General features: G+C 56.5%; 3 protein-coding genes across 3 annotated transcripts in view; 2 read left to right on the plus strand and 1 right to left on the minus strand.

Annotated features, from left to right (window-relative positions):
- LOC129707574 (DENN domain-containing protein 3-like) overlaps positions 1-2,375 on the plus strand; it is a 31,250-nt gene extending 28,875 nt beyond the window's left edge. Inside the window, exons 14-16 of the mRNA XM_055652722.1 lie at positions 1,268-1,405; positions 2,151-2,260; positions 2,357-2,375. Coding sequence (XP_055508697.1) covers positions 1,268-1,405; positions 2,151-2,260; positions 2,357-2,375 — 267 coding nt within the window. The remainder of the gene's footprint in view (positions 1-1,267; positions 1,406-2,150; positions 2,261-2,356) is intronic.
- On the plus strand, positions 1,245-7,949 carry LOC129707152 (DENN domain-containing protein 3-like). Its single transcript, XM_055651922.1, has 6 exons — positions 1,245-1,405; positions 2,103-2,260; positions 6,439-6,575; positions 6,913-7,031; positions 7,256-7,387; positions 7,679-7,949. Exons 3-6 carry the CDS (start codon positions 6,458-6,460, stop codon positions 7,862-7,864), a joined length of 555 nt encoding a protein of 184 aa, XP_055507897.1. The 5' UTR covers positions 1,245-1,405; positions 2,103-2,260; positions 6,439-6,457; the 3' UTR covers positions 7,865-7,949.
- A 3,144-nt stretch (positions 7,950-11,093) lies between these two features.
- Positions 11,094-25,107, minus strand: LOC129707157 (elongation factor 1-alpha 2-like). Its single transcript, XM_055651942.1, is given in 9 exon segments — positions 11,094-11,436; positions 12,226-12,460; positions 15,034-15,290; positions 15,972-16,122; positions 17,855-18,161; positions 19,489-19,652; positions 24,199-24,228; positions 24,231-24,363; positions 24,980-25,107. Coding segments are annotated over 8 exon segments (1,392 nt in total). The 5' UTR covers positions 24,348-24,363; positions 24,980-25,107; the 3' UTR covers positions 11,094-11,305.
- Between the last annotated feature and the right edge of the window lie 308 nt (positions 25,108-25,415).

Here is a 25,415-nt window from a genome sequence, read left to right on the forward strand (position 1 = left end):
CAGGAGGATGAGGGGGAGGGAATGATACTGAGCTGGACAAAATGAGAGGAATAGATCGGTTAGATGCTACGGGAGTGGCGGCGTTGCCAAGCAGCTGCGGTTCGCTGCAGTCCGTCTGTCTTTTCCTTTTTTTGCTTTCTTTTGTCTTGTTAGATGTATGTTTTAGTTTATTTTTAGTTGTGTATGTGCGGGGGGTGGGGGAAACCTTTTTTAAACCTCTTCTTTCAACGGGGATGCGACCTTCTCCTTGTTGTATCTCCGTCTGCGCTGAGGCCTAATATCATGGAGCTGGCGGCCTCCAACCGGAATCGACATTGGGGGCTCCTGTGGCAGAGCCTGTGGACTCACCATCGCGGAGCTGGCGGACTGCGGAGGCTGTGGTAGCGCTGTGGCTGCGCCTCGACTTCAGAGCTTCGGAGGCTCCAGCTGCGGCCCCTGTGGACGGTAACATCAGGAGCTCGCCGGTCCCTGGTTGGTGACCGATTCTCGGGAGCTCCCGCAACAACAGCTTTGTCCGATGGACTGGAGGGTGGCAGCTTCGTCCGCCCCGGGTCGTGGAGTTTGAATCGGCCCGTTCACGGAGCTTGGGATCGGACGCGGGACTTACCATCACCCGGCGGGGGCTTCAACATCGAGAGCCTTGCGGGGGGGGGGGGGAGAATTTGTCTGTGTTAAATTCTATCAACTGTTCCTCAGCCCACCTGGCCAACCAGAAGTTCAGAAGTTCTAGGAGGAGAATTAGGCCATTCGGCCCATCCGCCATTCAATCATGGCTGACCTATCTTTCCCTCTCGGCCCATTTTCCTGCCTTCTCCCCAAAACCCCTGACACCCCCACTAATTAACATAACCCCTGACACCCACACTAATTAACATAACCCCTGACACCCACACTAATCAAGATCTTGCTGCAATATTTGACAACCATTATCACTGTCGCCCACTTTGCATCATTTGCAAACTTGCTAATCTTGCCATGTATGTTCCCATCCAAATCATTGATGTAGACGACAAACAAACAGTAACGGGCCCAGCACAGAGGTAGACCACTAGTCACCACGAGGCCTCCAGTCCGAGAAGCAACCTTCCACCATCACCCTCAGCTTCTTTCCATGAAGCCAATATTCTCACCATTCAGCTATCGCTCCTTGGATCCCGGAGGGGAGGGGAGGGGAGGGGAGAGGGGGGGAGGGGGGGGGGGGGGTGGGGGCGGTGCTGGGGTGGGGGGGGGGAGGGGCTGCAGTGACTGACCATTCCCCATTCCGCAGGGGAGCCTGGACCCTGGGGAGAGAGTGGACTCTCCGCCTACACTTTGGTGCACGCTGGCTGACGGGCGGCTCCTGGTCTACAACGCGGCAACCTGGAAATGGAGCGGGCCCCCCATCCGTGCCGGCACCGCCTGCCTGGTGAGGGAGGGGAGTGGGGGAGGGGGTGGGGGGGGGGGGAGGGGAGGGGAGGGGAAAAGGAGAGAGGGGAAGTGGGGGGGAGGGGGAGGGGAGGGGGGGGGGGGGGGAGGGGAGGGGGCGGACGGGTAGGGAGGGGAGGGGGGGGAGGGGAGGGGGGGGTGTGTGGAAGAGGATGTGGGGTGGGGAGGGGAGGGGGGGGGTGGGGGATTGGGGAGCGGGGGGGATTGGGGGAGGGGAGGGGGAGGGGGGGGGAGGGGGGAGGGGAGGGGCTGGGGGAGGGGAGGGAGGGGGGAGGGGAGGGGATTGGGGGAGGGGTGTGGGGGGGGGAGTGGGGGAGGGGGGAGGGGGGAGGGGGGGAGGGGAATTGTGGGGGAGGGGGGGAGGGGAGTGGGGGGGGGGGAGTGGAGGGGAGGGGAGGGGGGGGGAGTGGGGGGGGAGGGGAGGTGGGGGGGAAGAACCCCGGGATATCCCTGATGGGACGGGCATGAATGGGGTGATTGGGTTAGCACAGTGCAGTAGGGCTGAAGGGAGGGGCGGTGCCGGCAGTGATTGACCCAGATGGTGGCAGCTGCAGCACAGAGCGATGGGGGAGGGGGGGGGGGGGGGGGCAGAGGGACTGTTGCTTGAGACTCTACTGAAATCTCTTCCCTCTCTCTCCTCCCCCCCCCCCCCCCCCATTCTCTCCTCTGTCCCCCAGAACTGTGTGTTGTTGGTGCATGGGGGTGGCCTGTGGTTGGGTTCGGAGGATTCCTACATCTACGTGGTGAGTGGGAATGACCGGAGCTGCCACCGCCGGCTAACCGCCCACCGCAACCAGGTGACGGGGCTGGTGCAAGGGACACCGGGACAGGACAGGTGAGCCCCAGCTCAACACGCACTCACAGGCGTGTGACAGACGTGTGTCTGGCATGGGATGGGCGTGTGACGCGTGTGATTGTTACACTGCCACAGGCATGTGACTGGTATGTGACAGGCACACTGAGACAGGCAGGTGTGTGACGTGTGTGACTGGCTTGTGATCAATGCTCTGAGCCAGGCATGTTTCACAGACACATAGAACATGCTACAGTACAGTGGGAAGGAACTGCAGGTGCTGGTTTACACGAAAGATAGACACAAAATGCTGGAGTAATTTTCGGGTCGGGACTCTTCAAATTGAAGAAGGTTCCAGACCCGAAACGTCACTGATCCTTTCTCTCCAAAGATGCTGCCTGTCCCGCTGAGTTACTCCAGCATCTTGTGTGTATCTTTGGTGCAATTCCTTTCTACACACTCCGTACTGTAACACAAGAAGGGTTCCACTAGTCTGAAGCGGGATCCGACCCGAAACATCATATCCATCGTCTCCAGAGATGCTGCTTGACTTGAACCACTCCAAGACTTGATGTCTATCTTCCATGGAACAGTCCAGCACAGGAACAGGCCCTTCGGCCCACAATTTCAATGCCCAACATGATACCAAGTTAATCTAGTCTCTGCCTGCACGTGATCCATATCCCTCTATACCCATCAGCTTATCTAAAAGCTTCTCAAACACCAATATTATATCTGCCTCCCACGACCCCCGGCAGCACATTCCAAGCCCCCACCACCCTCCACCTGTAAAATAAAACTTGCCCCGCACATCTCCTTTGAACTTTCTCCCTCTCACCTTATAGCTATGCACGGCATTTCCTTCCATTGCTACACAGACGATACACAACTCTATCTCCCCCTGAAGCCCAAAACCCGATCAAATTTGCTTAACCTTATCCACTGCCTCGAGGATATAAAGTGTTGGATGGCCCAGAACTTCCTCCAACTAAACGAGAGTAAGTCTGAGGTCATCCTTCTCGGCCCCTCGGACTCAATCAAAATAATAGCAGGCAGCCTTGGAAGCCTCACCCCACTACTCAAACCTCACGTCAAAAACCTTGGCGTGATATTTGACTCAGCACTGAAATTTGACAAACAAGTCAATGCGTGGTAAAAGCTAGCTTCTTTCAGCTTCGGACGATAGCTAAAATAAAACAATTCCTCCAGTTTCATGACCTGGAAAAGATCATCCACACATTCATCTCCTCCCGCCTAGATTACTGCAACTCTCTTTACACTGGCATCAGCCAATCTTCCCTGTCCCGCCTGCAACTGGTCCAAAACGCCGCAGCGAGACTCCTGACGGGCACCCGAAAAAGGGACCACATCACCCCGATCCTGGCCTCTCTCCACTGGCTCCCTGTGCGGTTCCGAATAAATTTCAAGATCCTTCTTTATGTCTACAAAGCCCTCAATGGGCTTGCCCCCACCTACATAAAAAGTCTTCTCACCCACCACTCCACCTCCAGGCCCCTCAGATCGGCCGACTTGGGGTTGCTGAACATCCCACGGTCTAGGCATAAGCTCAGGGGCGACCGTGCCTTTGCGGTTGCAGCTCCTAGACTGTGGAACAGCATCCCCTTTCCCATCAAAACTGCTCCCTCCATCGACTCCTTTAAGTTGAGACTTAAAACTCATCTTTACTCTCAAGCCTTTCTTGACGTCCTCTGAGGGAGGGCTATATGTATGTAGTGATGTATGTACTTAATCTATGAACCAATGTTGTATAACGTTAGTAACCCCACCAATGTAAAGCACTTTGGCCAACGAGAGTTGTTTTTTAAATGTGCTATATAAATGAAAGTGACTTGACTTGACTTGACTTGACTTGACCCTCTAGTGTTAGACATCTCCACTCTGGGAGAAAATAGTTCTGACTGTCTACCCTATCTACACCTCTCATAATGTTATATCAAGTCTCCCCTCCATCTCCCTCACTTCAGAGAAGACAATGCCAGTCTGTTGAATCTCTCCCTGTAGCTGAAACCCTCCGATCCAGGCAGAATTCTAGTAAACCTCGTGCACCCTGTCCAAAGCCCTCGCATCTTTCCTGTGATGGAACGACCAGAACTGCATGCGGCATGACCAAAGTGCCACAGAGCAGCATCATGACTTCCTGAGTCTTATACTCCATGCCCCTAGCAATGAAGGCAAGCATACTGCTTGCATTCTTCACCACTTTATCTACATGCAGCCACATTCAGTGAGCTATGAACTTGGACTCCAAGATCTCTCTGCTCATCAATGCTATTAAGGGTCTTGCCATTAACTGTATACTCTCCTCCTACATTCAACCTCCTAAAGTGCAACACCCCACACTTGCTCGGGTTAAACTCCATCTGCCATTTCTCTGCCCATTTCTGCAGCTGAGCTATAGCATTCCTCACTGTCTGCAACTTCTCCAATTTTGGTGTCGTCAGCAAACGTACCCACCATCCCATCTACATTTACATCCAATATTAATATCTCACAACCTATGTATAAACCAGGTCCATACCATCAAATCATCATAAATACCTTACGCCTTATTCTTCTAGATCAGTCAACCATGATCTAGGGGAGAATAAGTGTTCTGCACGGACTAGAAGGGCCGAGTGGCCTGTTTCCGTGCTGTAATTGTTATATGGTTATATGATCAAAAGCTAAAATCTATGTATACAACATCCACCAACCTATCTTCATCAATCTCCTTTGTCATGTCCTCAAAAACTCAATCAAGTTAGTGAGACAGGATCTGCCATGTACAAAGCCATGCTGGCTATCCCTAATCCACCCATTCTCTTCTAAATGAGAGTAATTCCTCTCTGGAACTATTCCCTCCAATAGTGTCGCTGCCACTTGTGTGTGGCTCACATCTCCAGCTCCCTGGATTCTGCCGACCTCCATTAAACAAAGGAACAACATTTAGCACGCTGCCGTCCTATGGGTCCTCACTCACCTGTGGGTCCTCACTCACCTGTGGGTCCCCACTCACCTGTGGGTCCCCACTCACCTGTGGGTCCCCACTCACCTGTGGGTCCCCACTCACCTGTGGGTCCCCACTCACCTGTGGGTCCTCACTCCTGTGGGTCCCCCACTCACCTGTGGGTCCCCACTCACCTGTGGGTCCCCACTCACCTGTGGGTCCTCACTCACCTGTGGGTCCCCACTCACCTGTGGGTCCCCACTCACCTGTGGGTCCCCACTCACCTGTGGGTCCTCACTCACCTGTGGGTCCTCACTCACCTGTGGGTCTTCACTCACCTGTGGGTCCCCACTCACCTGTGGGTCCCCACTCACCTGTGGGTCCCCACTCACCTGTGGGTCCCCACTCACCTGTGGGTCCCCACTCACCTGTGGGTCCTCACTCACCTGTGACTAGGGTTGCCAACTGTCTCACTCCCAAATAAGGGACAAACGGTCAAAATAAGGGACCAATTCCTGACGGCAATTTGTTGCCCGACTCGGCCATGACTGGGTGAATGATGAGTTGGCCCCGGGTGCTGGACTGTACACAAAGCCCAGCTGGTGGGCCAGCTGAATTTTGGCCCAGGGGCCACACGCAAAATCCGGCACCCAATCAAACTCATGAACCGATGATCGGCCATGAGAAGGAGAGGTGGTGGTGTCAGTGGTAAGCGAAGGTCCGAAGGTCGGACAGCTGGCCGGGCTGCCGACCGCCGACGGGGCCAGGGTCGAGGCGCTGCTGCTGCTGCACTCCATGGGCTGCACTACGTCGGGACGGGTGAGGCGGGGCCGGACGTGGCGCTCCGACCCGACAGTCCCCTCGACCCGAGCAGTCAAATACGGGACAAGGGCGGTCCCGTACGGGACAAACCAATTTAGCCCAAAAACCCGACCTGTGGGTCCACACCTGTGGCCCGAGAAGAAACAAAGGGCAGCACAGTGGCGCAGTGGGTAAAGCTGCTGCCTCACAGCGCCAGAGACCCGGGTTCCATCCTGACTGTGGGTGCTGTCTGTGTGGAGTTTGCACGTTCTCCCCCGTGACCGCGTGGGTTTCCTCCCACACTTCACACACGTGCAGGTTTGTGGGGTAATTGGCTCTGGTAACATTGTACATTTGTAGGATACTGCTGCGATCCATGCGCTGTACCTGCACAGTGACATGTATGACACATGCGGTGTGGGGTGGGATCTGTGGGCTGCTGGTGCTGACATGTAATATATTCCCTCTCCAGCCCTGTTTTCTCGTGCAGCATGGACGGCACGGTGGTGGTGTGGGACCCGGTCACCATGGAGTCCTGCAGCCAGCTGCAGCTGCAACAATGCTGCTATCTGTCCGCCATCAGCATGCACCAGTGCAACCTCTGGTGTTGTGAGTCCACACTCGCATGGTGGGGGGGGGGGGGGGGGGGGGGGGGGGGGGGGGGGGGGGAGGGGCGAAGGGGGAGGTGGGTTCTACTGGGGGGGGGGGGGGTGAACCGTCCAACATTGTGCCCCAATACCCCCGCTCCCCCCCTCCCCCAGCGGGAGGATGTGGACCCCACTAACATGATGACAGGCAGCCTAACACTATCCCCCCCCATCACCCCCCCCTCTCCCCCCCCATCACCCCCTCCCCTCTCCCCCCCCACACATCTCTCCCACCTCTCACCACCCCCCCCCCCTCACCTCTCTGTACCCCTCCTCACCTCTCTCTCTCTACCCCGCAGGTGCTGACCAGAGTCTGGTGATGTTGTCCTGGGATGGGCAGCAGCTTCAGAAAGTGACCCACGGCCTGACCCCGGATGGAGGCTCCGTCCCCTGGAGCCACTTCCTCATCCTCCCTCAGGTACAGCGCGGGGTCAGGGAGCTGAGAGCTGATGGTCAGAGGTCAGGGGTGAGGGTTCAGATGTCGAGGGCAACGGTCTTGGTCAGTGGGGCCAGGGGTGATGGGGTGTAGGTGATGGGTTAGGGGTGATGGGTCAGGGGTGGAGGGGATGAGTGCCGGTGGGGTGGGGGGGTCAATGTCGGGGTGTGGGAATGTTCTGGATAACGGTGCTATCTCTGCTGCAGAGGGACGAGGTGTGGGTGCTGAGCTCCCCGAGGTGCAGCCTGTACGTGTGGAGCATGCGCTGCCTGTCCGAACCCGTGGGGGTGATGTCGCTGCCCAGCAGCGGACACTGCATGGTCCACGTCAAGGAGCAGGTGGGACTCTGACCTCTGACCTGCCCTCCAACCCATCGTCACCTCTGATCCTCGCCCCATCCCTAACTCTGACCTTCTGCCCTTCGCCCCGACCTCCGCCCCGACCCGACCTCCAACTTTCACCCCGACCTCTGACCTTTGCCCGTACCTTGTTCCTGACCCTCGCTGCCACCCAACCTCTGACCCACTCCCCTGCGAAGTGTGCCGTGTACCATGTGCCGTGTAACGTGTGCTGTGTGCCGTGTACCATGTGCCGTGTAACGTGTGCTGTGTGCCATGTACCATGTGCAGGTGTGGGTGGGCGGTGCGGCACCAGACGGTGGTGGCCGGATCCAGGTGGTCAGCGCGGCCGATCGCTCGCTGGTGAAGGAGCTGGAGGCATCAGGTGGCCCCGTCACCGCACTCTGCTGTGCCCACGACCGCTACATGCTCAGTGCCTCCGCCACTGGGCAGGCCAGCATCTGGAGCGTGGACTGACCCAGACACCGGGCTAGATGCTGGTCAGACACCGACCCCTCGCTGTGGGACCGGGACCAGATGGGCCAGCAACTGGTGCGTGGACTGAGACTAGACACCAGACACCCCGCAGGTCACAGGGAGAACGTGCAAACTCTGTACAGACAGCAGCCGTGATGACCCACCTCACTGTCACAGTGTCAACATTGTGATCTACACTGGCAATATCCACAAGAGAGCTCTACCCACCCCCTCTCTCCCCCCTCATTCTCACCCTCTCTCTACCAACCCTCTCCCTCCTCTCTCTCCCTGCCTGACCCACTGTGCTCAGTGCCGTTCATTCACAGGACATTGTCCCGGCCCTGCGGCCCAACAGAAATAAAGATTATATTTTGTTATCCTGCCTGCCCCTGTGTCTGAGTGCCAAGAGATCTCTGGCCTCAACAACTGTCTAGACAAGCGAGGTTGCAGGTTCATTGGCCCCAGCGTGTACGGAGAGGATGAGAAAGTGGGATAACATAGAACTAGTGACCAGGTGATCATTGATCAGTGTCGACTCACGGCTTGCTTCCATGCTGTATCTCTGAACTAAACCAAGTTGCTGCCTCACAGCACCAGAGACCCGGGTTTGATACTGACCTCGGGTGCTGTCTGTTTGGAGTTTGTACGTTCTCCCTGTGACCTCGTGGGTTTTCTCCGGGTGCTCCAGTTTCCTCCCACTCCACTCCAAAGACGTACAAGTTTGCAGGTTAATTGGCTTCTGTAAATTGCACCTTGTGTGTAAGCAGTGGCTGAGAAATTGGGATAACATGAAAGTCGTGTGAACGGGTGATCGCTGGTCGGGTGGTCAGGGAAGGTTTAGGGCTGAGTGCAGGACAACGGGGCTGCCAACTTGGTAGGTGTGTAGCTAGTGGGCTGAAGGGCCTGTTGTCTGTGTGTGTGTGTGTTCCTGTGTGTGCGTGCGCATGAGTGTGCATGCGAGTGTGCGCATGCGAGTGTGTGTGCGTGCGCGTGCGAGTGTGTGCGTGCGTGTGTGTGCGCGTGCGAGTGTGGGCGTGCGTGTGTGTGCAGCGTGTGCATGTGTGTGTGTGCATGCATGTGTGTGCGCGTGTGTGCGCGTGCGAGTGTGTGCATGTGTGCGTGCGCGTGTGTGCGCGTGCGAGTGTGTGCAGCGTGCGTGCGAATGCATGTGTGTGTGTGCGTGCGAGTGTGTGTGCGTGCGTGTGTGCGAGTGTGTGCAGCGGGTGTGAGGGGCGGGGAGGGTGCCAGCCTGGAAAAGACTAGGCTTGTATTCACTGGAGTTTAGATGGATGAGGGGAGGAATCTTATAGAAACATATAAAATTATAAAAGGACTGGACAAGCTAGATGCAGGAAAAATGTTCCCAATGTTGGGCGAGTCCAGAACCAGGGGCCACAGTCTTAGAATAAAGGGGAGGTCAGTTAAGACTGAGGTGAAAAAAAAAACGTTTTCACCCAGAGAGTTGTGAATTTATGGAATTCCCTGCCACAGAGGGCAGTGGAGGCCATGTCACTGGATGGATTTAAGTGAGAGTTAGATAGAGCTCTAAGGGCTAGTGTAGTCAAGGGATATGGGGAGAAGGCAGGCACGGGTTATTGATAGGGGACGATCAGCCATGATCACAATGAATGGCTGTGCTGGCTCGAAGGACCGAATGGCCTCCTCCTGCACCTATTTTCTATGTATCGGGTGAGCAGCAGAAAGGAAAGGTCAGCAGGCAGACAGCTGCGGCCTCCATTTAGCATTGACCTGCGAGTGAGGGTGGGGGGAGGGTCACACCTGCCCTTGACTATCAGTGAGCTCCGGCCGACAGGGCTGACCAGGCCCCACCAGAGCTCAGGGACGGAGGGCAGGGCAATCGCTCTGGTCACCCCCTTCCCACCCTCAGTGTCCATGTCCACTGTGCAGCCCCATTCCAACTCCCCCCTCCTGTCCTATCCTTCCCTCCCCCTCTCCACTGCCCACCCTGTGTCGAGCCCGCGCCCCACCGCCAGTACACACACACTGAAGCTGGACAAGGGGAACATGCTAAACCACAGACCCCCCCCCCTGGTGTGTGGGTGGATGGGAACGTGGGATAACAGGGCTGGTGTGAAGGATTGTTGCTCACAGGTGATGACATCAGTAAAATATCGACAGAGGGAACCGCAGATGCAAAGACACAAAGTGCAAGGACCCTCACACACTAACACTATCCAGTTAATCTACAAACCTGCACGTCTTTGGAGTGTGGGAGGAAACCGAAGCACCCGGAGAAAACCCACGCAGTCACGGGGACAACGTGCAAACTCCGCACAGACAGCTCCCATAGTCAAAATCAAACCTGGGGCTCTGGCGCTGTGAGGCAGCAACTCTCCTGCTGCACCACACGTTCTCTGGATAACATGGATAGGCAACGTTTAATGTCGAGACTATTATTCACAGGGGTGAGGAGGTAGGGGTGGGTGAGGGGGAGAGAAGGAGGTGGTGAGGGCTGGGCTGGGGAGGGGGAGTTGGTAGGAGAGGGTGGGGTGAGGGGAGGCGGTAGGGTAGGGGAGGGGAGGGGAAGGGGGTGGGTGAGGATGGGGGTGGGGGGTGGGGGAGGGGGGTGGGTGTGGGGGGTGAGGATGGTGGGGGTGGGGGGGGGGAGGGGGTGGGAGAGGATGGGGGTGGTAGGGTGGGGAGGGGGAGGGGGTGGGTGAGGGGAGACGGTGGTGTGGGGAGGGGAAGGGGGTGGGTGGGATGGGGGTGGGTGGGGTGGGGAGGGGGAGGGGGTGGGTGAGGGGAGACGGTGGGGTGGGGAGGGGAAGGGGGTGGGTGAGGATGGGGGGTGGTGGGGTGGGGGAGGGGGTGGGTGAGGGGAGACGGTGGGGGTGGGGAGGGGAAGGGGGTGGGGTAGGATGGGGGTGGGGGGGTGGGGAGGGGAAGGGGGTGGGTGAGGATGGGGGTGGTGGGGTGGGGGAGGGGGTGGGTGAGGGGAGACGGTGGGGTGGGGAGGGGAGGGGGTGGGGAGGATGGGGTGGTGGGGTGGGGAGGGGAAGGGGGGTGGGTGAGGATGGGGGGGGTGTGGTGGGGTGGGGGAGGGGTGGGTGGGGAGACGGTGGGGTGGGGAGGGGAAGGGGGTGGGTGAGGATGGGGGTGGTGGGGTGGGGAGGGGAAGGGGGGGGGTGAGGGGGGGGGTGAGGGGGATGGTGGGGTGGGGAGGTGAGGAGGGGTCTCTGGGAGTGAGGAAGGTAGACAAGACAGTGTGTGTGAGTTTGTGTGTGTTTATTGACACCGGAAGGCTGGGCTGCCTGGCCACATGCGTTTCCTCTTGAAGAACTTCCATTGGACTTTAATGGTGAGCATCCAGTGGTTGGGTGAGGGCCGTGTAGCGGGCGGGCAGGCCCCGGTGGGCAGGGGGGGCCCCTGCGGGGGGGAGGGCCCCAGTGGGGGGGAGGGACCGGCCCCTGCCACCTCCCTTCACTTGCCCTGGACTTTCTGGGCTTTCTGGGCTGACTTGGTGACCTTGCCCGTGGTGCCTGACTTCTTCTCCACGTTCTTGATCACGCCGACCGCCACCGTCTGCCGCATGTCCCGCACCGCAAAGCGGCCTGCAACCATAACACCGCACATGTTAGCCTGGGGCCCATGGACCAGGGGGAGAGGGCAGAGGTCACGGAGCCCCTCACTCACCCCCACATTCCCCGGGCGACAGTATCACAGCCAAGGAAGGTTTGCCTTGGCCTATGGGACCTGAGGGAGGGAGGGAGGGAGGGGAGGGAGGGAGGGGGGGAGGGGGGGTGGGGGAAAGGGGGGGGAGGGGGGGGGGGGGGAGGGAGGGAGCTGGACCTGCAGATGGGAGGGGTGAGTTACAGAGCTGAGTTACAGAGAGAAGACAAAGTACTGGAGTAAGTCAGCGGTTTGGGCAGCATCTCTGGGTAAGGTAGACAGGTGGCGTTTGGTGCCGGGACCCTGCTTCACGCTGCCATCTATGTTCTCCGGCACTTCCCCGAGGCCCGGCTTCACCATGGAGAGGAACAGCAAGATCCCACAGCAAGGGCTGGGTTCCTGCAGCCAATCAGCTCCCACAACTGAAGGGCACTGAGATGACACTTAAGTGGGTGCCGTAGACAGTATGGACAGGCGGGACTAGTGTAGATGGGGCACGTTGGGCAGCAGGGCCTGTTGCCGGCAGTGTAGCTCGATAACACCACAGCATTCTGCTCCACTGGGATCTTGCTGGACGCCACTCCACTGCCACAGAGCCGTTGCCGGGCAACCAGGGGTCGGGGGGCATGGGGTAGGGAATCAAGGGGCGTAGTTCACGTGTTGAGGCGGGGATCAGAGGGCAGGGTAGGGGCATGGGTCAGGGGTCGGTGGACAGGGTCGGGGTCACTCACCGAGAGGAGGGTACTTGGAGAAGCTCTCCACACACATGGGCTTGCCGGGGGTCATCTCCACGATGGCGGCGTCTCCAGACTTGAGGGTTTTGGGATTGTCCTCCAGTTTCTTGCCGGAGCGCCGGTCGATCTTCTCCTTCAGCTCGGCAAACTTGCAGGCGATGTGGGCGGTGTGGCAGTCAATGACCGGTGAGTAACCGGCACTGATCTGCCCGGGGTGGTTCAGGATGATCACCTGTGGGCAGATCACCGACAGGAGGCACAGGTCAGTACCCCACACCAGGGAGACCCCCCTCTGGGTAACACCACCCCTCCCCCAATGGCTATACCCCCCAACCCCTCCCCCAGTGCCCCTGAACCAGGGAGCCCCCCGAACTAAACCCCCCTCCACCACCGCCCCCACCCTGAACCAGGGAACTCTCTGAACTGGCTAAGCCCCCCCTCCTCTCCCCCTAAACCCCCCACTCCCCCCACCCGAAGACAGAGGTCAGTTCCAAAGGGCCAAGGAGCATACTCCCTCCCAGGGGGCATTCTCCCACTTCTCTCACCGGCCAACTTGCCCGCACCGACCAACATCCCCATCTACACCTGTCCCACCTGTCTGTATTTGCCCCATATCCCTCTAAACCTGTCCTATCCATGTAACGTCTCTTAAACATTGTTATAGTACCTGCCTCAAATACCTCCTCAGTCAACTCGTTCCCTATACCCTCCACCCTCTTAGTGAAAAAGTTCCCCCTCAGATTGTTATTAAATCTTTAAATCTCTCACCTTAAACCTATTTACTTTGGGTAAAAGACTGTGCATTCACCCTATCTATTCCTTCCCAAAGCTAGAATACTGTCCGATTCACCCTTGTGGACATTGGACGTTGTCTCTGGAACTGATGCGCTACAATAACCATATAACAATTACAGCACGGAAACAGGCCATCTCGACCCTTCTAGTCCGTGCCGCACACGTATTCTCCCCTAGTCCCATACACCTGCGCTCAGACCATAACCCTCCATTCCTTTCCCGTCCATATAACTATCCATAAGAGAACCTGTAACAATGCGGAACATTCTGCACTCTGTATCTTCCCCTTTGCTCTACCTATGGTACTTGATTGTCATACTGCGTGAAAACAGGCCCTTTGGCCCAACTTGCCAATGCTGACCAACATGCCCTATCTAGTCCCACCTGCCCGCATTTGGCCCATAACCCTCTAAACCTGCCCTATCCATGTACCTGTCCCTCTCACTCCAAAGTTCCCACACACTGACCACTCCCTCTATCTTTCCCACTCAACCCCATTCTCCTGCCTTCTCCACATAACCCCTGACACCTGTACTAATCAAGAATCTGTCAATCCCTGCCTTCCACAGATTCACCACCCTTTGACTAAATAAATTCCTCCTCATCTTTCTTATGTTCATAGGTGATAGAAGAATTAGGCCATTCGGCCCATCGAGTCTACTTCACCACTCAATTATGGACGATCTGTCTCTCGCTCCTAACTCCATTCTCCTGCCCCCTCCCCATAATCCCTGACATCCATACTAATCAACAATCTGTCAATCTCTGGTTAAAAATATCATGTCTCCACAGCAGTCTGTGGCAATCAATTGCACAGATTCACCGCCCTCCGACTAAATAAATTCCTCCCCATCTCTTTCCTAAAGGAACATCCTTTTATTTTGAGGCCAGGTGACTTATCCACCTTCAGCCCTTCCAGTTTCCCAAGCACCTTCTCCCTAGTAATAGCCACTCCACTAACTTCCACCCCTTGACACTCTTGAATTTCAGGCACGTTGCTGGTATCTTCCACTGTGAAGACTGATGTAAAAAGTTATTCAACTCCTCTGTCATTTCTTTATTCTCCATTATCACTTCTCCTGCATCATTCTCCAGCGGCCCAACGTCCACTCTTGCCTCTTTCTTGCTCTTTATATAAATGAAGAAACTCTTGCTATCCTCTTTTATATTCTTGGCTAGCTTACCATCGTATTTCAACTTTTCTCTCCGTATTGTCTTTTCAGTTACCTTCTGTTGTTCTTTAAACTTCCCAATCCTCTGGCTTCCCGCCCCCTTGTCGGGCAGTCGCCACTTTCTCCCCCTAGAATCTTTCTTCCTCTTTGTAATGAAAAGATCCTGCATCTTCTGAATTATTTCCACAAATTCCTGTCATTGCTGTTCCATCGTCATCCCTGCTAGGTGGACTTTCCAGTCAACTTTGACCAGCTCCTCCATCATGCCTCTGTGGTCCCCTTTGCTAAGCTGCAATACTGCACATCTAATTTCATCTTCCCCCTCTCAAATTGCAGATTAAAACATCATGTTGTGGTTGCTACCTCCTGGTGGCTCCTTTACCTGAAACTCTCTTATCAAATCTGGTTCATTATAAAACACTAATTCCAGAATTTCCCTGGTCGGCTCCACCTCAAGCTGCTCTAAGAATCCATCTCGGAGGCACTCTAGAAATTCCCTTTCTTGGATTTTCCCAGTTCTTGCATGTTGAAATCCCCCATGAGCACTGTAACATTTCCAAAGGAACGTCCTTTAATTCTGAGTCTATGGCCTCTTGTCCTAGACTCTCCCACCAGTGGAAACATCCTCTCCACATCCATTCTATCCAGGCCTTTCACTATTCGGTAAGTTTCATTCTTCTAAACTCCAGCAAGTACGGACCCAGTGCCGTCAAACGCTCATCATATGGTAAACCACTTATTTCTGGGTTAATTCTCATGAACCTCCTCTGGATCCTCTCCAACACCTCCCCCTTCCCCATCTCCCCCCCCCCTCCCCCTCCCCCCCTCCCCAGCGTGCCTGTGCAGTGAAGGAGCAGGCCTCCATGGGTGGGTCGTTCTTGCTGTCTCCACACACGTTTCCGCGGCGTACATCCTTGACGGACACGTTCTTGACGTTGAAGCCCACGTTGTCGCCAGGCATCGCCTCAGCCAGCGCCTCATGATGCATCTCCACTGACTTCACCTCCGTAGTGATGTTGACCGGGGCAAAGGTCACCACCATGCCTGGCTTGAGCACGCCCGTCTCCACCCTGCCCACCGGCACCGTGCCGATCCCTGCCCATCACAACGGTAAACCGTTAGGGGTCAGGGTCACAGGTCACCATGCCAATCCATGCCAGTCACAAGGCACAGTTAGGTCAGGGGAAAGGTCACAGGTCACTGAGTCGATCCCTGCCAGTCACGGGTTAGGGGCAGGGTCAGGGTCACAGGCAGGGTGCATGATAATGGGGTCAGGGTCACAGGGTCAGGGTCACAGGCAGGGTGCATGATAATGGGGTCAGGGTCACAGGGTCAGGGACTGGGTCACAGGTCACCATGCCAATCACTGGGTAAAGCACCGAAAAGTTCAGGGGACAGGTTCACAGGTCACAAGGCAGGGTCACTGTCTTGACCCCTTACCAAATGCAAAGGGTCACCGACGTCAATGGGTGTCTCGTCCTCTACAGAGGGTTTCAGACTCCACCAACCATCAGCCATCAGCCTCCCCCCCCCCCCCTTACACCCCCCCCTGCCCTCCCCTCCCCTTCACTACCCCTCCCCTACACATCCCCCTCCCCCTACCTCCCCATCAACCCCTCCCCCTCCCCTCTACCACCCCTCCTCCTTCACATCCCTACATCATCCCCCCCTCCCCTCCCCTCCCCCGCTCTCCACCACCAACTCCCCTCTCCCATATTCCTCCCCCTCCCCATCCCTCCCTTTCTCCCACATCCCCTCCAGCCACCCCCCCCTCACCTCCTATCTTGTAGACGTCCTGCAGGGGTAGGCGGAGGGGTTTGCCGATGGGTCGAGAGGGGGGTAGGATGGTGTCCAGAGCCTCCAGCAGTGTCACCCCGCCTGCATTGCCCTCCTTACGCTCCACCTTCCACCCCTTGAACCACGGCATCTGTCCACATCGGCAAGGCAGAGGGAAGAAGTGAAAGGGCAGAGGTCAGCGCCGGGGGGGGCAGAGGTCCCACCCCACTCAATTCTCTAGAATTTAGACTTTAGTGATACAACGTGGAAACAGCCCTTTGGCCCATCCCACCCGTGCCAACTAGCAATCACCCCGTATACTAGTGCTATCCTACACACATGGATAGAAAAGTGGCTCCATGGAAGGAAGCAGAGGGTGAAGATGGAAGGTTGCTTCTCGGACTGGTAGCCTGTGACCAGTGGTGTGCCTCAGGGTTCGTTGCTGGGCCCGTTACTGCTTGTCATCGACATCAATGATTTGGATGAGAACATACAGGGCAAGATTAGCAAGTTTGCTGATGATACAAAAGTGGGTGGTTTTGCAGATAGTGAAGATGGTTGTGAAAATTGCAGCAGGATCTGGATCGATTGGCCAGGTGGGCGGAGGAATGGTTGATGGAATTTAATACGGAGAAGTGTAAGGCGTTGCATTTTGGGACATCAAACAAGGGCAGGACCTACACAGTGAAAGGTCGGCCTCTGGGTAGTGTTGTAGAGCAGAGGGATCTAGGAGTACAGGTGCATGGTTCCATGAAGGTCGAGTCACAGGTAGATAAATAAGGTGGTCAAAAAAGGCTTTTGGCACATTGGCCTTCATCAGTCAGGGTATTGAGTATAGAAGTTGGGAGGTCATGTTGCAGTTGTTTAAGCATTAGGTCACATTTTGTGTATTGTGTTCAGAGTCGGGCACCACGTTATACGACAGATATTGCCAAGATTGAAAGGGTTCAGAGAAGATTTACGAGGATGTTGTCAGGACTAGAGGGTCTGAGCTATAGGGAGAGGTTGAGTGGGCTGGGAGAGTTCCATGGAGCGCAGGAGGATGAGGGGTGATCTTATAGAGGTGAACAAAATCAGGAGAGGAATAGATCGAGTAGATGCACAGTGTCTCTTGCTCAGAGTAAGGGAATTGAGGACCAGAGGACATAGGTTTAAGGTGAAGGGGAAAAGATTTAATAGGAATCCGAGGGGTAACTTTTTCACACAAAGGGTGGTGGGTGTGTGGAACGAGATGCCAGAGGAGGTAGTTGAGGCTGGGACTATCTCAACGTTTAAGAAAGATACATCGATAGGTCAGGTTTGGAGGGATATGGACCAAATACGGGCAGGTGGGACTAGTGTAACTGGGACATGTTGTTCAGAGTGGGCAGGTTGGGCCGAAGGGCCTGTTTCCACACTGTATCACTCACTGTGTGATCTGATCTGACAGAGGTTTCTGGAACGCTCCCTGTTTGGCCTGTGCAGTCGGGCTATATATATCCCGTGGCCAGTGGGGGGAGGGGAGGGAGTGTTGGGTTTCCCAAAACCTCCCCCACCCCTGGTGATGACGGACAGAGCCAGAGATATCCCCCTTGGGGGGAGGGGGGGGAATTCCTGGCAGCGCTGGCACATTCCCAAGCAGATTAAAAATAACACCGGCCTTGCCCGACCATGTAGGGTCATTTGCCCAGACACCCGCCCAGACCAGGGGGAGGGGTGGGGATCTACAGCTGGCATTGCCACGGGTACTCATGTTGGGCGAAGCGTGGGGGATGGGGCTGCTGCGGGTACACAAGTTGGACGGGGGGGGGGGGGGCATGGGGGGTATGTGGGAGTGGGTGGGGGCTGGAGGGGGGTGGGGGGGGTGGGTGGGGGGTGGGGTGGGGGGTGCGCGGGGTACTCACGTTGGGCGAGGCCTCCAGCATGTTGTCTCCATGCCAGCCACTGACGGGCACAAAGGGCACAGTGCTGGGGTTGTAGCCGATCTTCTTGATGTAGGCGCTGACCTCCTTGACAATCTCGTCGTAGCGTTTCTCGCTGTAGGGCGGTTCGGTGGAGTCCATCTTGTTGATGCCCACGATCAGCTGCTTGACCCCCAGAGTGTAGGCCAGCAGTGCGTGCTCCCGTGTCTGCCCGTTCTTGGAGATACCGGCTTCAAACTCACCCACGCCCGCAGCCACTATCAGCACCGCACAGTCCGCCTGGGCCAGAGGACAACGAGGGCAGTCAATCCTGACCCCTGACTCACTGACCATTGACCCCTGACACCGCAACCCCTGACCTCACGACACTGAGACCCGACACAACAACCCCTGACACCATGTCCCCAACCCCTCCAACACCTGACCCCCAACCCCACTCCCCCTGATCCTACACCTCCCAACCCTGACCCCTGACACTGCGACCCCTGATCCCACAACACACCGGCCCCTACCCTGCCCGGGTGGGGGGTGGGGTGGGGGATTGGGGGTGGGGGTTGGTGAGGGGGTTGGGGTGGGGGGTTGTGAGGGGTTGCGGTGGGGGGGGGGTTTGGTGAGGGGGTTGGGGTTGGGGTGTGGGGTTGGGGTGGGGGTGGTGGGGGGGGTGGGGGTGGGGGTTGGGGGTGTGGGGTGGGGGTGGGGGTTGGGGGGGGTTGGGGTTGGGGTGGGGGTTGGTGGGGGGTTGGGGGGGGGTTGGGGTGGGGGTGGTGAGGGGGTTGGTGGGGGTTGGGGTGGGGGTTGGGGTGGGGGGGGTGGGGGGTTGGGTGTGGGTTTGGGGTGGGGGTTGGGGTTGGTGGGGTTGGTGAGGGGGTTGGTGAGGGGGTTGGGGTTGGGGGGGGGTTGGGGTGGGGGTTGGTGGTGGGGTGGGTTGGGGGGTTGGGGTTGGGGGTGGGGGGGTTGGGGTTAGGGTTGGGGGTTGGTGGGGGTTGGGGTGGGGGGGGTGGGGGTAGGGCTAGGGGTGGGGGTTGGGGTGGGGGTGGGGGTTGGGGCGGGGGGGGGGGGGGGGGTGGGGGGGGGGGTGGGGTTGGGGGCGGGGGTGGGGGGTGGGGTGGGGGTTGGGGGGGGGTGGGGGTGGGGAGGGGGGTGGGGGTGGGGTGGGGGTGGGTGGGGGTGGGGGTGGGGGGGTGGGGGTTGGGGTTGGTTGGTGGTGGGTTGGGGGGGTGAGCGGGGTGGGTGGGGGTGGGTTGGGGTGTGGGGTTTGGGGGGGGGTTGGGGTTGGGGTGGTTGGGGTGGGGGGGTGGGGGGGTGGGGGTGGGGGGTTGGGGTTGGGGTTGGGGATTGGTGGGGGTGCGGTGGGGTTGGGGTGGGGGTGGGGTGGGGGTTGGGGGTGGGGGTGGGGGTTGGTGAGGGGGTGGGGGTTGGGGTGGGGGTTGGGGTGTGGGGGTTGGGGGTTGGTTGGTGGGGGTTTGGGGGTTGGGGTGGGGGGGGTTGGGGTGCGCATTGGGGTGGGGGGTATGGGGGGGGTGGGGGTAACCTGGGGGGGTGGGGGTTGGGGTAGGGGTTGGGGTAATGGGGTGGGGGTTAGGGATGGGGTGGGTAGCCTGTTATCGGGGGTCCAGCCGGGAATCATGTTCGAGTCCCTGTGTCCAGGGGCATCGATGATGGTGATGTAGAACTTTGGTGTTTCAAACTTCCACAGGGAGATGTCGATGGTGATACCACGCTCTCGTTCTGCCTTCAGCTTGTCCAGAACCCAGGCGTACTTGAAGGAGCCTTTTCCCATCTGCGGCAAGGCAGAACACAAGTAGCATTGTAGGGGAAAAGGCACAGAGTGCTGGAGTAACTCAGCGGCTCAGGCAGAATCTCTGTATCTTTGGTTCGGCCGCATTTGGAGTGAGTGCTGTGTGCAGTTCCGGACGCCCCATTCCAGGAAGGATGTGGAGGCTTTGGAGAGGTTTACCAGAGGGAAGCCTTGTTTAGGGGTTGCCGGCTACAGGGAGAGGTTGGACAGACGGACTGGTTTCTTTGGAACGCCAGAGGTTGCCGGGAGACCTGATACAAGTTTATGAAATGATGAGAGGCAGGGGTAGGGTAGACAGTCAGAACATTTCTCCCAGGCTGGAAGTGTGATTGGGTGGCACAGTGGTAGAGTTGCTGCCTTACAGTGCCAGAGACTCTACGGAGTTTGTACGTTCTCCCCATGACCACGTGGGTTTTCTCCGGGTGCTCCGGCTTCCTCCCACACTCCGCAGATGTGCAGGTTTATACGTAAATTGACTTTGGTAAAATTAAAAATTATCCCGAGTGTGTAGAATAGTACTAGTGTACAGGGATCGCTGGTCGGCGCGGACTTGGTGGGCCGAAGGGCCTGTTTCCGTGCTGTATCTCTAAAGTCTGGAGGACATAAGTGAGAGGAGCAAGGTTTAAAGGAGATGTACGGGGCAAGTTATTTTCTACACACAGGTGGGTGCTGGAACGAGCTGCCGAGGGTCGTGGTGGTGGTGGTGGAAGATAGATAGCGGTGTTTAAGCTTTTGGATAGGCTCCGGATCTGCAGGGAATGGAGGGATAGGGATTATATGCAGGTAGATGAGATGGGCCGTTGTGGGCCAAAGGGCCTGTACCCATGCTGTATGACGTTGGCATTCATAGAAACATAGACAATAGGTGCAGGAGTAGAGGCCATTCGGCCCTTCGAGCCTGCACCGCCATTCAATATGATCATGGCTGATCATCCAACTCAGTATCCTGTACCTGCCTTCTCTACATTCCCTCTGATCCCCTTAGCCACAAGGGCCACATCTAACTCCCTCTTAAATATAGCCAATGAACTGGCCTCAACTACCTTCTGTGGCAGAGAGTTCCAGAGATTCACCACTCTCTGTGTGAAAAAAGTTCTTCTCATCTCGGTTTTAAAGGATTTCCCCCTTATCCTTAAGCTATGACCCCTTGCCCTGGACTTCCTTAACATCGGGAACAATCTTCCTGCATCTAGCCTGTCCAACCCCTTAAGAATTTTGTAAGTTTCTATAAGAAACTCATATTATGATCACTCTTCCCCAGGGGAGCCTGTGCTGTGAGCTGGGCGTGGAACATTGCTCACTTCATGCCCCAGGGGTGCTGCCTGACCCACTGAGCATGTGTGTGTGCGCCCTGTTTGCTGATTGTACAAGGGTGGGGCTGTGCCACAGCACGGTGCAGGGGTTTGGATGGAGGTGTTTGTGGGCCCTCTAAACCCCCCTCGCTGACTGCTTTGGATCTGTCCTAATAATTAAGCCGTAGCCTTGATACAAAGTCTTGTTACTTCATAATCAATCCACGCCCAACATGCCTGCACTTGTTACAGTCTGAGGAATGGTCAGACAGCATCTCTGGGTGACGTTTTGGGCCGAGAACCTTCTTCAGACTGAGAGTCAGAGGTGAGGGAAACAAGAGATGTAGACGGTGAAAGATACATCGACAACAGGTGCAGGAGGAGGCCATTCGGCCCTTCGAGCCAGCACCACCATTCAATTGATCATGGCTGATCATCCACAATCAATACCCCCTCCCTGCTTTCTCCCCATTTCCCTTGATTCCGCTATCCCTAAGAGATCTAACTCTCTTTTGAATGCATCCAGTGAATTGGCCTCCACTGCCTTCTGAGGCAGGGAATTGTACAAATTCACAACTCTCTGGGTGAAAAAGGTTTTTCCTCATCTCAGTTCTAAATGGCCTTATTCATAAACTGTGGCCCCTGGTTCTCAACTCCCCCAACATCGGGAACATGTTTCCTGCATTTAGCGTGTCCAATCCCTTAATAATTTAATGTTTTTATAAGATACCCTCTCATCCTTCTAAATTCCAGTGAATACAAGCCCAGTCGCTCCATTCTTTCATCATACGACATTCCTGCCTTCCCGGGAATTAACCTGATGAACCTACGCTGCACTCCCTCAATAGCAAGAATGTCCTTCCTCAAAATGGGAGACGAAAACTGCACACAATACTCCAGATGTGGTCTCACCAGGGCCCTGTATAACTGCAGATGAACCTCTTTGCTCCTTTACTCAAATGTAGGGAGGACAATGAATGAATAGTATACAAAAAAGTAACAATTATAAAGGAAACAGGCCCTTGTTAGTTGTTTGTTAGGTAAAAATGAGAAGCTAGTGCAACTTGGGTGGGGGAGGGATAGAGAGAGAGGGAATGCCGGGGCTACCTGAAGTTAGAGAAATCAATATTGATACCACTGGGCTGTAAGCTGCCCAAGCGAAATATGAGATGCTGTTCCTCCAATTTGCGGTTAACCTCACTGTGACAATGGAGGAGACTGAGGACAGAAAGGACTGAGGAATGGTCCTGACTCGAAACGTGGTCTGTCCATTCTTTGTCCCCAACATCCTGGATCCACCTTGCCCTAGCAGTGGTGACAATGTCCCAACAAGTAAATTCCTTCCTCCTACCACTCCAACATTGGCCTCTCCGCTACAGACACAAAGTGCTGGCGTAACTCAGTGGCTCAGGCAGCATCTCTGGAGAGAAGGAATAGGTGACGTTTTGGGTCGAGACCTTTCCTCAAACCCAAAACGTCACCTATTCCTTTTCACCAGGGATGCTGCATGAGCCACTGAGTTATTCCAGCTTTTTGTGTTTATTTTCGGCTTAAACCAGCATCTGCAGTTCCTTCCTACATGTGATAGGTGGTTGATAGGCAGATGGTTGGAGCAAAGGCAGCGATTGAAGCAGAATATGTGGGACTGGTGGACTCTGGGTGTGGGGAGTGGGATAACATAAAACTAATGGACTTGATGGGCCAAAGGGCCTGTTACACAGATTTCAGTAGCCTGGATAATGCGGCAGCTCACAGGGTCCCGGACCACCCTGCCCATCCACCGGCAAACCCGAGCCCGTACCGACTGCCAGTGTTATCAAACTCCCCAACCTCACCCCAGGGAGAGGCAGAGGCTGTGCTGGGATGGTGGCCATTGTCATGGCACCCAGCTGGGATTGTATTTACTACACTGGGACACTGGTGGGATTGTGCTTCCTCTGCTGAGATTGTGCTGGAATTGTAGTTACTGTGCTGGGATCGTACTGGGAATATTGTTACTGTGCGGGTACTGGGCAGGGATTGTAGTTCCTGTGCTGGGACTGTGGTCACTGTGTTAGGATGCTGTTGGAACTCTGCTGGGACTGGGATTGCAGATGCGGGAAAGCAGACTATTATTTAAATGGTGGCCGATTGGGAAAGGGGGAGATGCTGCGAGACCTGGGTGTCATGGTACACCAGTCATAGGCATGCAGGGGCAGCAGGCAGTAAAGAAAGCGAATGGTATGTTAGCTTTCATTGCAAAAGGATTTGAGTATAGGAGCAGGGAGGTTCTACTGCAGTTGTACAGGGTCTTGGTGAGACCACACCTGAGTATTGCGTACAGTTTTGGTCTCCAAATTTGAGGAAGGACATTATTGCCATAGAGGGAGTGCAGAGACGGTTCACCAGACTGATCTCTGGGATGTCAGGACTGTCTTATAAAGAAAGACTGGATAGACTTGGTTTATACTCTCTAGAATTTAGGAGAAATTTGAGAGGGGATCTTATAGAAACTTACAAAATTCTTAAGGGGTTGGACAGGCTAGATGCAGGAAGATTGTTCCCGATGTTGGGGAAGTCCAGGACAAGAGGTCACAACTTAAGGATAAGGGGGAAATCCTTTAAAACCGAGATGAGGAGAACTTTTTTCACACAGAGAGTGGTGAATCTCTGGAACTCTCTGCCACAGAGGGTAGTTGAGGCCAGTTCATTGGCTAAATTTAAGAGGGGAGTTAGATGTGGCCCTTGTGGCTAAGGGGATCAGAGGGTATGGAGAGAAGGCAGGTACGGGATACTGAGTTGGATGATCAGCCATGATCATATTGAATGGCGGTGCAGGCTCGAAGGGCGAATGGCCTACTCCTGCACCTAATTTCTATGTTTCTATGTTTCTATGTGTTCTTGGACCATGGTCACTGTGCTGGGATTCCAGTTACTTTGCTGGGACTGCGGTGGGATTGTACCCCACGCTCCAACATTGTACTGATTAGTGGTGGGTGCTGGGTGGATGGGTGGGTGGGTGTGGGTGGTGGGTGGATGGGTGCTGGGTGGGGGGGGATGGGTGGGTGCTGGGGGGGTGGGTGGGTGTGCTGCTGGGTGGGTGGGTGGGTGGATGGGGGGTGCTGGGTGGGTGGGTGGGTGGGTGTGTGGGTGCTGGGGTGGGTGGGAGGGTGCTGGGTGGGTGGGTGGGAGGGTGATGGGTGGGTGGGAGGGTGCTGGGTGCTGGGTGGGGTGGGGGCTGGGTTTTGCTGCGTTACCTCGGCCGCCTCCTTCTCGAACTTCTCGATGTGGTGGTTCTCCTGTCGATGCCGCCACATTTGTAGATGAGGTGCCGGTGGTGTTGGATTTGCCCGAAGTCCACATGTCCGATCACCACAATGTTGATGTGAACCTTCTCCTTGCCCATCCTGGAGCCTGCAAACCTGTGGGTAGGGGGGGGTTCATTGTGAGGGGGGGGGCTCAGAGTGGAGAGTCAGGGTGTGGGGCGGGGGTCAGGGTGTGTGGGGTCGGGGGGGTCAGTAGAAGGGGCAGAGTGGGTGGGGGCTCAGAGTGGGGGGGTCAGACTCGGGGAGGTCATGGTGGGGGGAGGGGGGTAACACGGGACTGGTCCCGAAATATCAACCCATTCACATGCTCCCCCCTCCCCGCGGCTCACAGCCCTCACCCACTCCTCTCCCTCTTTATTTCCATCTGTTACTATCACTCGCTCTATTTTAAAACCGGCCATTTATTCTGCGATCTTTCTCCTCTATAAGGCCAACTCCCCCCATCTCCCTCCGCACCGCATCTCCCCCACCTTCCCCATCCCTCCCTCTCTCTCTCCCTCTACCCCCCCACCTCACTCCCTCTCTCTCTCTCCCTCTCTCTCTCTCTCTCTCTCTCTCTCTCCTCTCTCTCCTCTCTCTGCCGATCTCTCTCCCCCGCATCCACCTGTCCCTGTCTCCCTCCACCTCCACCCTCTGCCTGTCTGCCTGTCTGTCTGCCTGTCTGTCTGTCTGTCTGTCTCCCCGCGGCGGGCCGGGCCGGGCGCTCCCTCACCTGCGGGTGGAGCGGGGAGCGGACACTGCGAGTCGCCGCTATTTATTGCGGGGGAGGGCGGTGTCGGTGCCGGCGCTGCGCAAATGCAGACCCGCCCCCCTCCTCCCCTCTACAGCAATGCGGTAACGCGGCGGCCGCCGGGCGCGGGGACACTGCGGGCAGGGGAGGGAATATGATCGGCACAAGTTGAGGGGTGTGGGAGAGGCGGGCAGGGTTCCTTTGGTTTATGGTGGAGAAGGGACGCTGAATTGGGGCAGTGAGTCCGGTACTGAGAACACCTGCCCCAGTGAACACTGAAACCGTGTTAGTGTGGAGTGTATGTGTGTGTAGTGTGCGTGTTAGTGTATGTGTGTGTACAGTGTGCGTGTTAGTGTGTGTGTGTGCATGGCACGGACTCCCAGACAGTGGGGTCCCAACCTGAAACCTGGTGTGTGCA

The sequence above is a fragment of the Leucoraja erinacea genome, chromosome 21 (genome assembly GCF_028641065.1).
Source record: "Leucoraja erinacea ecotype New England chromosome 21, Leri_hhj_1, whole genome shotgun sequence".
NCBI lineage: Eukaryota > Metazoa > Chordata > Chondrichthyes > Rajiformes > Rajidae > Leucoraja > Leucoraja erinaceus.